Genomic DNA, 14,565 nt, shown 5'->3' on the forward strand with positions numbered 1-14,565 from the left:
GCTCGCTCGCAGAGTCCGCCTCGTGCGGCTCGCTGGCGGGCGGCTCGCCGGCCGCTGCCGAGCCGCCCGCGCCCGCGCCCCCCGCGCCCCCCGCGCCCGCTCCGCCCGGCACGCGACCCGCCGCCCGCGCGCGCTTCCACTTCTGCCGACGCATCACACACGTCCGCCGCGACGACGCGAGAACCTTCCTATGACGCGACATGGACCAATTTTGTACCTTATTCGGTCGTCGAGAGTGTACATTCGGACGTATTGAACGGTCTATAACGTTGAAAGAACCGCGCTATAATTAAATGTTATATTCGACTCGAAAATATAAATTAAATACAATACAGAACATAGACTACTGTGAAAATACAGTGTTTCGAAATGCAATAATCATCGGTGAACGTATTGGGTGTTTTTTTTTTTAATTAACATAAATTTGAGTGTCAATAACGTTATTCGATACACTTAAAATTTATTTATACGAGGCAATAGTAATAATGGGTTTGAGTTTAACTTTACGTTATTTTTAAACAATTTTTAATCATAACAATAATTTATTTAAGTGTCTATTATTAAGTTTAGATCTCAGCCGTGCAGAAATAAATAAGTGTATAAGACTGAGGCACTACGTAAATCCGTGAACTGTATTTCCAGAAGAGAGTAAACGATAAACGCTTTCTACCCGTCCTTGCTCCTTGCCTTTACATTGTAGCTAGGTAATAACGAACACTACTTTGGTCAAATTTGAAATGCTCCTTGTGGAAGTGCGTTTATGAAACTTGACATAATTAGATATATAAATATCATGCTGAATTCAATATCGCATAAAATTATAGGCGTTTAATTGTAATATTTTCGACTTTATGTACCCAAACTTTGACTGAGAAACATTTACTTATTGATATTATTTTATAATCAGGCATAAATAATGATTAAATACTTAAATTGGAAGTTACGATGGTGGCCACTTAAATTTGTACTAAATGTTATGTATATAAGCGAAATAATGGTTTCATGATGTTTAAAAGCTAAGATGTGGCTCAAAAGTTTATCCTTATGAGGTTATGCGTAATCCTAGTTAAGAAGACATTTCGCCAATAATAATATATCAATATAAGCAATGTTAAGGCAATCATTCAATTAAAATAAGATGGCGACTACGACATTAAATAATTATAATATGACTCTAATATATATCATGTCGTAGTGCAAGTACCTATCATCATTTAAATCCTACATTTAAATGCTTACGTGTATGTGTTTATGTTGTTGGTTAATACACATATTACATACACATTATTCAAAAAGTGTGTACTTTTAATGAGCTTTCTTGGTATCACTATTCACTATTCTAGGTTACGTAAATATACCTACAATCATTTTTCAAAGATCATTCACGTTTTCTTTTGTACCTATTTTACTATTAATAAATATTTACTATGGTTGAAATAGTAAATATTTATTTGAATGTACTTACATTAATTTATTCCTTATCGTCAATGTACCTTCTCAGTATATCGGTATTTCGTTATTTATTTATACGTCGATCAATACATTTTTATATGAAGTCGTAATTATTCTACAATACCATTTACTTAAATGGAGTGGGACACCAAGAGATATACAATTTGCCTAAATATGCCTTCGACGGCCTTGTGCGAAATGGTTTGTACAGTTCATCACATTTAATTGTACCTATAACCTAAATATGGTACGGATGGAACACTGGGGTCAACGACTGATCGTAGGAGATATTTTATAAAAATACATCAATTTTTCATGACATAATACCGTTAATAAGCTAATATTAATGAACCATCACATAATTGCATTGTAATCTCCTTTGATATCCGTGCCTTTTTTTTTGTAATAGTTTGCGTAGAAACAAATCATTAGGATATTAATTATTGTTATTGCAGTGGTTAAAAATTTAGTTAGAATTAAAATCACCGCACATTTTAACTTTACTTATAATAAAAATTCGTTCGCATCGTTACTTGTAGATAATATAAGTAGCTATAGTTTTGTAAGTTGGTCAATTGTGAGATGTAGGTAGTGTTACACTTTGACTCAAAACTACATAAAATAATTACAATTCGCTGCTTCGCTGTAAAAATCTATAAAATTATTGTTCGCCAAGCACATAGATATAATATACCTCCATACCTTACATGTTTTGCTTTGATAGTAGTAGCAATTATTGATTAAGATTCATATTATTAAGTCAAAGACATCGTATCGAATCACACTTGGTATTATGGTATATTTTATTAATTGAATAAGTTTGATAGTTTTAAATATTTCTTACAAGAAGCTTTACAACATAGCATTTTTTATTACTTTACCTCAAAGCTTTACCGATAATCCTAATAAATACTTTAGTATCCAATAAGAAAAAGTTTTCTTTTGACATTTATGAAGCTTTAATACACAATAATAAGTAAAAAATCAAGTAAAAAATACATTGAAGATAAGATCGACAGTCTGTTAACAAACAATACCAGCTATGAACCGAAAAAAAAATGTTTCTCCTCCAGCTTGACTATGGGATATAAATCCTTCCTTTCGTTTAATCATAAGGAATTTCATGAACAAAGTCATTTTGATATACTTAAACTTAATATAAAGCAAATGTTAACCATTTCACTGTCATGTATAGATAGTAGATAATGTAATTTTTCTCAATTTATTCAAAAATATGCTTCACAGTTTTACAATTATTATTTATTTGCTTTACAAAACTCTTTTAACTAACTCCTTTTTGAATGTGTTGATCATAATCATCAATCAGCCATCATGCGCAAACTCTTGCGTTCGCGCTTATGAGCACAGGGTGTTTTAATTTATTGTTTTAGTAGTATTATATTATTAAATTATAGAATAATTGTTACATTGAATAAAATACTTAAGATTAAATAGATAAAGCCTATCTAATAATTTATTGAAAAGCACATTTTTTTAAGATTTATGACGATCTGCTAAGATGATTTTCTTCAATGTACGTACGTAATATTCATATTCTATATAATATGTATATGATAATATTGTATTACTTGTTTAAGAATCTCAACGTACAAAACGATACAGACCGTTTGTATATTTGTGAATAATTTGTAATAAGTACATACTTACCTATTATTATACGCTAATAAAGCTACATTGTTTCGTAGATATAATCTACTTTTAATATTTTCAAGCATATTACATGAATAAACATTGCCTTTCAGAATTTTATTAAATATTTTAATAATATGTTAACTACTGATATTATTTTTTAATTATTTTGACATATCATTTAATGTAAGCTCTTTTATTAAACTCTGTGTATTTTATGAATAAGATACTTTACTTAATTATGTTTTAAAAGCGAACGCTAAATTTATAAATTGGACATGGTTGAGATAATAATGAAGTATAAAATAATTGATTGGATCTACCTATCTTATATTACAAATCACAATTATTTTTTCGTTCTCAAATCAATTCGAACTCTTCGCATTTTGAGCCTTGAATATTCAGTAATCTCACAATTACAAACATATAGAGTATTATGTATATTGATAAATTTAGTGTTTTATATTTTAAACATTGCGCAAAGTTAAGTGTGCATAATAATTATAATAAAATTAGTAATTTTGTCTGTGATCGAAATTTTATAATGTTAAGCTGAAAATAAGCGCACTTAATATATCCTTAATTCATACATTCCGACGATTAATACAAATTTTGTTAATTTTTTATTAATTAAAATATATTTTTCCTACAATTGTTAAAAAATATCAGAAACAACAATATGTTATATGTATAAAGTCGATGTATTTCTAACTTCAAATTTCAGTTAAATTTCGCTACACGTAAAGAGAAATTCAACTGAAAATGTTCCAAAAAACCTAGATTCTTAAGTTAATTAACCAATCTCTTATTCATTTCCTCAGAATGTAAACAAAGATACATCCTCATTGGTAAAAAATTTAATATGTTTTTCGTTTAATTTTTTACCAGCCATCTTATTAGATTACGTTTTTATTTCCACCGATGAATTTTATATTGTTCGTATTAATTGTTTTACAGAATGTATGAATTCTTGGAAGCTATGTATATATTATTATATTTTAGTATTTAATTTATTTCTCTTCTTGACTACCTATCTACACGCGCCATGTACGTTTTGTTACACAAAATGTTAATCTAAAGCATGTTGCGTGTTTTGCAGTGTCTTAATTCAAGTCCACTTTATATGAGGCAAAAGTAGACGTTATGAGTAGTCCCACATTGTTAATTAGTTAGTCCCTATATAAAATCTTAACAGAATTTGTTAATACTCATTCAGATAGTTAAAACATTAGATTTATAGAGCTTGCTTTATAATGTAGAGATTATTATGGTAACGCAAAGTAGAAAACATAACATTTTACAAAATATCTTCTCTCTAAACTCTAGCAGTGGTAGGTACCACTGCTATAGTTTCGCCTTCTTTGAAGTGCGTTGCTGAATTATTCTCTGTGGTAGGTAAAGTTACATAAATATTTTATTGGCAAAACTTACTTCATTCAAAAATACCTGCGTAGGTACTATGTACCTACTCAAGATGTACAGTGTAGGTACACTTAATCGTAGATAGACGTTACCATTTACCAACAAAGCGTTGCTATAATAACTCTACATAATTATAGCTTGTTAAAATTTAATAGAACATTAAAGGCATTTAAAAACGATTTCTAAATCGACGCTTGCTTCGCAATCAGTTTTAGATTTAGTGTTTGTAAGTTTCCCTAGATCATAACTAATTACAACGATTGCATTCAATTGAACGTTTTATTTTACTCATTCAGCTTTATAAGCAATAAATTGACGGCTTTATAAGTAATTTTTATACAACAATAATAATAGGAAATTGTTCGTTATTGTTAACAAAGTGAACGAACGGTAAATGATGTAAAATATGCGTCATTTGTAATTAAACCAAGCACATTAGCCCTACATATATAGTTAATGAAATTTTGAGCAGCGCAAACTCTCGTTGAATACCTAAATAAATTCAGTGAAAATAAAATATCACGCACATGCGAATTTTTCTTTTATTTACATTCCCACTTTGTCAAAATATATTTTTTTGATTATGAGTAGACCTTTTGGCAATTGAATTACCTATCTACATCAAAATGGATTCATAGGAGCAGACAAACTAAAAAGGGACTATGTTCTATACTATATATAATGTGTGTATAATTAATAAACGTTTTTTCAAACGTTTTTTTTTTGTTCTATACTACGTAGGTATTATATTTTAATCCTTTATTATCGTAAGTGAAACTTGGCAATACCGTCACGTTATGGAGTAAGGCAACGATGTTGGTATCTTTGAATCTTGCCAAAGAAGTTTCACTTCCGGAACACACGCTCTTTTTTTCCTTTTTTAAAGTTGATTTTAATCCTTTAAATAAATCCGCCAAGATCCTTTTTTCAAATTATGTAATAGGGTGGAATATAAGTAAAGCCTAAGGTAAAGCCTCATCGAGGCAAAGTGCTCCTAATACTGAAGGTAGAAAACTAAAAAAGGTGATGTTCCATTATTTTTGTTAAAGAAAATAAACTGCATTCAGTTCAAAATGAATTTCGAACGAAACGAAAATTCAGTTGCCACATCTGTGATTCGATTATTCGATTTAATTGCATTGATCGCTACGGTCAATTTTAAAGATATATCTATCTCATTATGAAACTAGATATTTCCATTTTCATCGATAGTTGATCCAATGGGCAATGGCATATACCAACCTAGGGGCTAGGTGGAACAGTGCCCTAGCTCACAGCTCTAGTTCAAGGAGCCATCAAGACTCAAGTCCTACCATAAAATTTAACAGCTTAACTTTCGAAAATTTATCTCATTATTATGACAGATTGTTATTTTTTGGATCGAAATAAAATGAACAATTCATACATTTTACAGCAATATAAAATTTATACTTAATACTTATAAAATGGAATAGATAATAATTCAACAGAGCATTAATTCAACTATAATGCTCTAAGCTTGCTCTAAGTAATTCAATATTAGAAGGAATGTCTGCATGTTTCCCGCATACACTGTGGCACAGACTAATAATAATATACTATCGACTGTAGTTTGAAGCTGACATTGACAGTTGTATTTTGATTGTCATTGTCAAATGTCGAGATTTTTCAAAACGCATGTTTTTGTTTACACGGTTTACACTTTTTAGTTTTTAGTTAGGTAGATATGTTTTGAATTAATTTATTCTTTTTCAATTTGTATTTCAACATAAATAATAGAATCATATTGTCACAAGAATTAAAGGATTTGTGATGAAGATCATTTTAAACTGTTTAATAACATAGTGTGAAGAATGCCGTAATAACCTCCAAATAAAACTTTCCCGAGAGAATCATAATATGAAAACTTAAAAAAAACAATAATATGCATATCTATAAACAAATATGGAAACGAAGAAATGTATTGTAAAGTGCTATAAATGTAGGAATATGCTAGTTGATGATCTGCAAACATCATCGCCTAGTCCCGAATGTATTTCAGATGGAAATTGCAATAGTTATGACGTGAAAAGCTTCATATACCTCTTAGAGGACAAACTGCCGGACTGGATAAAGAATAAAGTTGAAGAAGAACAATGGACAAAGGGAAAATTACATTGCAGTAACTGCGGTTGTAAAGTTGGTTCATTCGATTTTGTGTCAGGTAGAAAATGTGAATGTAGGAATACTGTACTACCACCTGTACATTTTATAACTAGCCAAGTTGATATTCCTCTTGGTACTATATTTAAATAAAAAATAAATTACTTTTCACAGAATGTATGCCTTATTCTTTCCACACTTATGCAAAATTAAGATTGTAGTGAGTATAATGAATACGAAAAATTACAATAATATTTGGGAGGGTTAACACTGCTGCAAGGCAATAATTAACCCCCAAATTAAATAAATATTCTTATCAATTCCAACGCATAGGTAAATAAAAGTCAGTTTAAATTGTACAACAATATATATTTTGCATTTACTTAACATAAAATTTATTCAACCACCATACAACTTGGTACAGCTTCATTGACTTCAATATCCCTACATTTGGCAGCATGGAGTTCTCGTCTTATCTGCAACAATAAAATAAGTAATATCAAGATTTTTGAACAATCTGACAAAACATTATTTGAAAACATTAAGTAATTGTAAAATTATTAACTTAATTTAAATATAAAATATCATCTCATCTTACAAGTAATTAGTACAGTACGATTCAAACTTAATGGCAGCTTGGAACATTGTATGTTCCGAAGCGCAAAAAAGCAATTTTAGATATCAGCGGGACATTAAGGGACCTGTGCGCACGTTCACTCACACCTGCACTAATTTCCGAACCACCATTAAGTTTGAATCGAACTGCAATAACAAATCTTTCACAAAATGTTTGCAACTGCTTCGGCATGGTCATGTCATGAACTGATAACATCTAATACAGCACAAATAAAACTTTTTGTCACGTAACAAATACCTCAGGTGTAATAGTAGGATGTGCTTGTTTCCTCAACAATTCCAAGAGAGCATCACGCTGCTCAGTAGATATATCTGCCTTGTATCTTTGTACAAATGTCAGTAAGGCTTGATGCCATAGTACAGGCAATGTTCTGTGATCATTGTTAAATCTGAAAGATAACAAATAGAATAGAATAACATAAAGAATTCATAAACCAAGAGAAATACTTTAAAATCATGGTCATTTGAACTTCTACTGTAGGTAGGGAAGCAACTAACCTTAAGAAGTGGAATACTACAGAATCAACCACTCTATATGGTAATGCATACTTCTTATCAAATAGAATCCTAAGGAATATTGAACTAGCACCAGTGTAGTCCATTTCAGCTATTTTCAACATAGCCGCACTTGAATGTAATACAGGCACAGAATTTCGAGCAAGTACTGAGCCTACAATAATAGCTTCCCGTAAAGTACAGTCACCTGCCTGGAAGAAACATATTGTACTTCATTACATATATTTTAGACATGTATATTAAAAAGTATATTTCATTAAAAAAATTGTAATATGATTCTTATAGCGTAGTTCCTATAAAAAACCATTACAAATGCATTGTAATAAATATAAAAACTTTAAATTGTTATAAATTCCTTTAAACCTTAAGCCTAAATGCTTACTTCCAACAAGGGTAACAGAATACCCTTCATAAAAGCTCCAGGTTTGAAGAGGGATTTCCTCAGAGCCTGATATAAATGGAAATTTAATCTTTTGTATTCAGCCAAATCATCTCTCACTCTTGGCAACAATACTAGATTGTAAAACCTTTGGGCCATCTTTTCCTTTAGATTTGATGCAAATATTCTTGTAGCCTGAAAAATGTTATACAATAAAAATATAATTATTTTTTATTAATTTAATAATTCGTAAACTTACATAGAGAAAATAAATGAAAAAAAACTACAGTCATAGAAAAATAAATTTTACTTCATTCTCTGAAAGAAATTAAGATATACCTGATACATAGCAGCCGCAGACCAAGTTGTTGGTTCAGTGAGATATAGAATTTGCTCCCAATTTTGCAAATGAGGGATCATTTTAAATGCTTTTGGCAATTTTCCTGATCTGTACTTCTGTAAGACATCTCTAACTCCTTGATACATAGCTTTTATCCTAAAAGAATAACATTTTTAAAAATATTTCAAATACTACCTTTGAAGAGGAATTTGATTTATTTATTAGTAAAATGTTTATTACCTCGGATCTATGTTCTGTAACTTGAGTGTTTCTACATCTGAGAATTGTGTTTGGAGTTCAGTGTGTTTGTCAGTTATTTTATCCTTGATAATATCAGCCAATGTTCTTGTCCTTTCAGGATTCGCTGACATAAACATTCGAATTGCCTCCTCATCTTCTTCATTGATTTCAATATTTTCGTAATATGTGTCTGGTTCAAGATCATCCTGATCTGATTGGTCCTCATTGTCAGAATTGGAATCTAGAGGAAATCATTTTTTTAATACAAATAATTTTTCATGCTAACAACAATGTATGTGTTCGAGTAACAACATTACCATTTATAGACAGAGGAAGTGTATTTTTAGTAGAAGATGAAGCAATGTCAGTTCCAAATTCAGCCTGTTGCCGCCGAGCGGCTTTCAAGATCTTTTTCGACAAGTCTGCGTTGACGAACTATAAATTAAAATAATAGTATAAAAACTGATTAAAATTAACTTCCCCTTTGATAAATTTTTACCACCGTAATTACTGTGTTATCACAATAATCATTATAATACTTACTTCTTCGTCCTCATCGTGTCTATTTTTTTCTTTGATTCTGTTCTTCGATTTCACTGAATTTGTCGCTTCTATTTGATCAGCAAGGGCTATGTTTTGACCTACTTGTGAGGGTTTTAATTTTTTCGCTTTTCCCATGTTTACCAATTAAAATATACACTCAATGAAACATTAAATTGAATTCCACACGTGTGCCCACAAATTTATATGGCAGCTGTCAGAATATAATATAACATTGACATATTTTCACAATTGACAATTTACTCTGTGGTAATTACCAATTCCAATAACAGATTGTCTATGATTTCAAAGATAACATAGGTACCTATTATTTTATACCTACCATGTAGGTACCTACATGGCAGTTCGAAAACGTTAAGGCGCGGAATAGAGTAAAACCCAGCTCTAGCCGTTTTTTGTACTGTTTTCTGGAGCTATCTCCTTCTTATCCAAAAGATATATCAACTAAATAAAAATACATTAAATTTCTACATATTCTTGGCTCAAAAATGGTAAAAGTATTTTGTTATTTTATTGACTTAAAGTTTAATTAATCTCCTCCCAAAGAAATCCCAGAAATTAGAAATAATTATATTTACCGTGTATCTCCTCTTAAACTAATGATTCTTTTGATTTGGTATTTACACTATTGGATAGGCAATTTCATTACGAAAATTATGGTAAAAAATTTTTTTTGATAAGACCTATACTAGATTTTATAAACATTTTATTCAAAATTTTGGGCGTATTCGCAATTATATCTCTTGCGCTTGTATGGGAGGTTCAGTCGGCCGCTAGGTCTCGAGGGTGAAGCTTGTGTCGTTTGTCGCCGTGAGCGTCACATGACAATCACGTGACCCATGTTTGTTCGAATAGTACGAATATCAAACAATGAGCGAGGCATAGACGCTACTACTATTAATTTATAGTGAGATTTTAGAAATCATCAATAATATAATAACTGGTCAATGAGCTTTAGTTATTATAATATATTAAAGTGAAACTTTTATTACATCGTCTCAAACTTTTTGGTCTGTGTAGCGCATGTCGCGTGACGCACGATATGTACGATAATTATCGTACAAATACGATAATTTTTAGTTAAATGTCTATAGTGTGAAAAAAGTTTCACTTTTACCGTGGTTTCATAAAACCACACAACATTTTTTTTATATAATTATGATATTTAGTTTTTAAAACATTCAAATGCTTTATAAATATAATTTTTTTAATAATCGAAAATATTTTATAAAAATTATTATAAATTTATTAATTTATGCAATAAATCACATTTTACTTTTTAAGTTTTTAGTGAATAAGTATTAGGATTAGACAAACAACATTTGAAGTTTTAAGTATGTATACTACTTTTTGTCATGGGTGTCATTTTCATGGTTTTTGCGGTACCTAGCTAAATTACCCAATATGAGGTCAAAACTAAAATCCAAGATGGCGCCGAGAAAAATTTTACATCTTTTTGTCATGGGTGTTATTTTCATGGTTTTTGGGGTACCTATTAACCAATATGAGGTCAACATTAAAATTCAAGATGGCGCCGACGATAATTTTACATCTCTTTGTCATGGGTGTCATTTTCATGGTTTTTGGGGTAGGTATAAACCAATATGAGGTCAAAACTAAAATTCAAGATGGCGCCGACGAAAATTTTACATATTTTTGTCATGGGTGTCATTTTCATGGTTTTTGGGGTACCTATTAACCAATATGAGGTCAAAACTAAAATCCAAGATGGCGCCGAGAAAAATTTTACATCTTTTTGTCATGGGTGTCATTTTCATGGTTTTTGGGGTACCTATTAACCAATATGAGGTCAAAATTAAAATTCAAGATGGCGCCGACGAAAATTTTACATCTTTTTGTCATGGGTGTCATTTTCATGGTTTTCGGGGTAGGTATAAACCAATATGAGGTCAAAACTAAAATTCAAGATGGCGCCGATGAAAATTTTACATATTTTTGTCATGGGTGTCATTTTCATGGTTTTTGGGTTAGCTATTAAGTTATTAACCAATATGAGGTCAAAACTAAAATCCAACGACGAAAATTTTACATCTTTTTGCTATGGGTGTCATTTTCATTGATTTGTGGTGCTTATATGAGGTCAAATCTAAAATACTACAAGGCGCTGACAAAATTTTGATATTTTTTGAAAGAAAGAAAAAAAGAAAATACTTTTAATCACAAATACAACATTTTAGCTTACAACTAATACATTTTGAGAACAATAGAAAATAAAGAATAAATATTACATCAGATATATTCTAGTATTTGGTCAGTATTTGTGATAAGGTGGACTACTCAGCATTTGCCTCTCCGTATTAGTGGAGAGGCGCCGGTTTTCAGTAGTCCCCTCTACTTGCTACGCTTGGAGCACCAGAACGGTTTTTTTTTTTTGGGTGGTAAAATAAATAGCATAAACGCTTGTTATAATTTTGAGATAGGTGAATAAAAGATAAGTAAGATAGTTATAATTAAAATAGAAAAGAAACAATATATTATATTATGTCTAAATATAAAAATGAAATGTACATACACATATAAATATATACATAATGATTTGAATTCTGTTCGATTAATATGTAAACGATTGTAAGAAAAACCACATAAATGACACCCATGACGAAAAGATGTAAAATTTTCATCGGCGCTATCTTACATTTTAATTTTGACCTCATATTGGTTAATAGCTACCCCAAAAACCATGAAAATGACACCCATGACAAAAAGATGTAAAATTTTCGTCGACGCCATCTTGAATTTTAATTTTGACCTCATATTGGTTTATACCTACCCCCAAAACCATGAAAATGACACCCATGACAAAAGGATGTAAAATTTTCGTCGGCGCCATCTTGAATTTTAATTTTGACCTCATATTGGTTAATAGGTACCCCAAAAACCATGAAAATGACACCCATGACGAAAAGATGTAAAATTTTCATCGGCGCTATCTTACATTTTAATTTTGACCTCATATTGGTTAATAGCTACCCCAAAAACCATGAAAATGACACCCATGACAAAAAGATGTAAAATTTTCGTTGGCGCCATCTTGAATTTTAATTTTGACCTCATATTGGTTTATACCTACCCCCAAAACCATGAAAATGACACCCATGACAAAAGGATGTAAAATTTTCGTCGTCGCCATCTTGAATTTTAATTTTGACCTCATATTGGTTAATAGGTACCCCAAAAACCATGAAAATGACACCCATGACGAAAAGATGTAAAATTTTCATCGGCGCTATCTTACATTTTAATTTTGACTTCATATTGGTTAATAGCTACCCCAAAAACCATGAAAATGACACCCATGACAAAAAGATGTAAAATTTTCGTCGTCGCCATCTTGAATTTTAATTTTGACCTCATATTGGTTTATACCTACCCCAAAAACCAAGAAAATGAGACCCATGACTAAAAGATGTAAAATTTTCGTCGACGCCATCTTGAATTTTAGTTTTGACCTCATATTGGTTAAAACCTATCCCAAAAACCATGAAAATGACACCCATGACAAAAAGGTGTAAATTATCGTCGGCGCAATCTTGAATTTTAATTTTGACCTCATATTGGTTAATAGGTACCCCAAAAACCATGAAAATGACACCAATGACAAAAAGTTATTTAAACTAGAAACCATTTGGAGACAGTTTTTGAATGGGAACATCTAGTTTAAAAGAAATATAAAAATATCACCGAATGATGATCATTACAGAGTACCATCAATTTTGATTCATTTTAAAAATTTAATATAAAATTCATCCATACGACTATAATTTAACTCTGAATTGGTAAAGACCAAAATTATGTGTTAGCACCATTATAATGTTTTTCTATAAAAAAATATTTTAAATGCCATGTCTGTTACTTCTGAGCTCTGTGAATTTTACTTGTATTTGAAACAGTTCACGCGGATGCGCGTTAGGTGGCGCAAGAATTATTTGCGAAGTATTGTAGAAGCGGCGGATAGCTGTGGTTCGGGAAAGAAGTGTGAATGCTCAAGGTCACTCGCTCAGGGAACGACCTTAAACAGGCAATTTTATGTTGTTGTTCATGTTATGGATGCTCTATGTGTTATGGTGTCATTATGCAAATAAATGCACCGTATTTTATGTTATTTATCAACTATGTTTATCAATATAGGATTCAATAATTAGGATTAATATAGGTGCTGACTATTTCTGCGAGAATATATCTTGCAGGACAAAGTATGGACCGTATGTCAGCACTAAATAAAATTCGCGCATATTGCTCAGTCGTACAACGACGCTATTTAGAAGATCCATGATATTGGCACTATTGAGAAACTTGAAGCTTGAACCATCGCTATAATATTATGAAGAACAAAAAAGGCATAAGAAACGACTCTGTTACTTTTTCATAATGTAGCTGTAGTTATCACAGTCAAGACGTGTGAAACTCGTCTTTTCTTCCTCACTTCTTGAGATTATATTTTTTAAGTTAGAGTTAATGATTTATGATACTTTTTGTTTCGCCTCCTCGCCTCGCAAGCAATATTCCACGCGGAATTTTAATAGTTTGAAATTTAAATGAACCTTCATTGGTACTTATTTGAGACATCCTGTAGGTATATATTTTGTTATATACAGGATGTCCCAAAAAGTAGTGATATACTAAAGCTGAGATGTATGTTAAGAGATTTTTCGAATTTTCGGAGTTATGACTTTTTTTTAATTTTTCACCTAGCTGTATCGCCTGAGTACGATGAGATTTTTATTTATGACTAGCTTTCTATACCCGCAGCTTCGCCCGCGCATCAAAGAAAAACCCGCATAGTTCCCGTTCCCGTGGGATTTCCGAGATAAAACCTATCCTATTTCCCGGGGTAAAAAGTAGCCTATGTCCTTTCTCGGGTATCAAAATACCTCTATACCAAATTTCATGCAAATTGGTACAGTAGTTAAGGCGTGATCGAGTAACAGACAGACAGACAGAGTTACTTTCGCATTTATAATATTAGTATGGATGACGTTAATTATTGTTGTGGTAGATGCTTGATTTTTTTTTGTGTGTGCTAAGCTGATAGATAGTCCAAATCAGTACGGTAACATTTACTATCGTTAGATCTTTGAATGGAATAAAAAACGGATTAAATGCCCTGTATATGTACTAACAGTCAAGTAACCTAAGCAAGTAACAGATTTAAGACGGGCGAGATTTTGATATGGAGATGATATTTTGATAGGCTGTAGGTACTTAACTTTGTGCATGTTGCAATTAT

The 14,565-nt window shown here is 31.2% G+C and overlaps 1 protein-coding gene across 1 annotated transcript; it reads right to left on the bottom strand.

The window, feature by feature from the left end:
- Nucleotides 1-6,993: 6,993 nt before the first annotated feature.
- LOC123704081 (bystin) lies at nucleotides 6,994-9,522 on the bottom strand. The gene is made up of 8 exons (XM_045652348.1): nucleotides 9,300-9,522; nucleotides 9,074-9,191; nucleotides 8,757-8,997; nucleotides 8,516-8,672; nucleotides 8,180-8,371; nucleotides 7,780-7,988; nucleotides 7,520-7,670; nucleotides 6,994-7,121 (listed from the first exon to the last, which is right to left on the bottom strand). Exons 1-8 carry the CDS (start codon nucleotides 9,432-9,434, stop codon nucleotides 7,041-7,043), a joined length of 1,284 nt encoding a protein of 427 aa, XP_045508304.1. The 5' UTR covers nucleotides 9,435-9,522; the 3' UTR covers nucleotides 6,994-7,040.
- Between the last annotated feature and the right edge of the window lie 5,043 nt (nucleotides 9,523-14,565).

This window comes from Colias croceus, chromosome 2 (assembly GCF_905220415.1).
Source record: "Colias croceus chromosome 2, ilColCroc2.1".
Taxonomy (NCBI): Eukaryota; Metazoa; Arthropoda; class Insecta; order Lepidoptera; family Pieridae; genus Colias; species Colias croceus.

Coding starts and splice junctions, on each gene's coding strand:
- LOC123704081 (XM_045652348.1), bottom strand. CDS start 9,434: ATGGGAAAAGCGAAAAAATTAAAACCCTCACAAGTAGGTCAAAACATA. Junction 9,192..9,299: donor GACACGATGAGGACGAAGAA/GTAAGTATTATA, acceptor TTTAATTTATAG/TTCGTCAACGCAGACTTGTC. Junction 8,998..9,073: donor ACTTCCTCTGTCTATAAATG/GTAATGTTGTTA, acceptor GATTTCCTCTAG/ATTCCAATTCTGACAATGAG.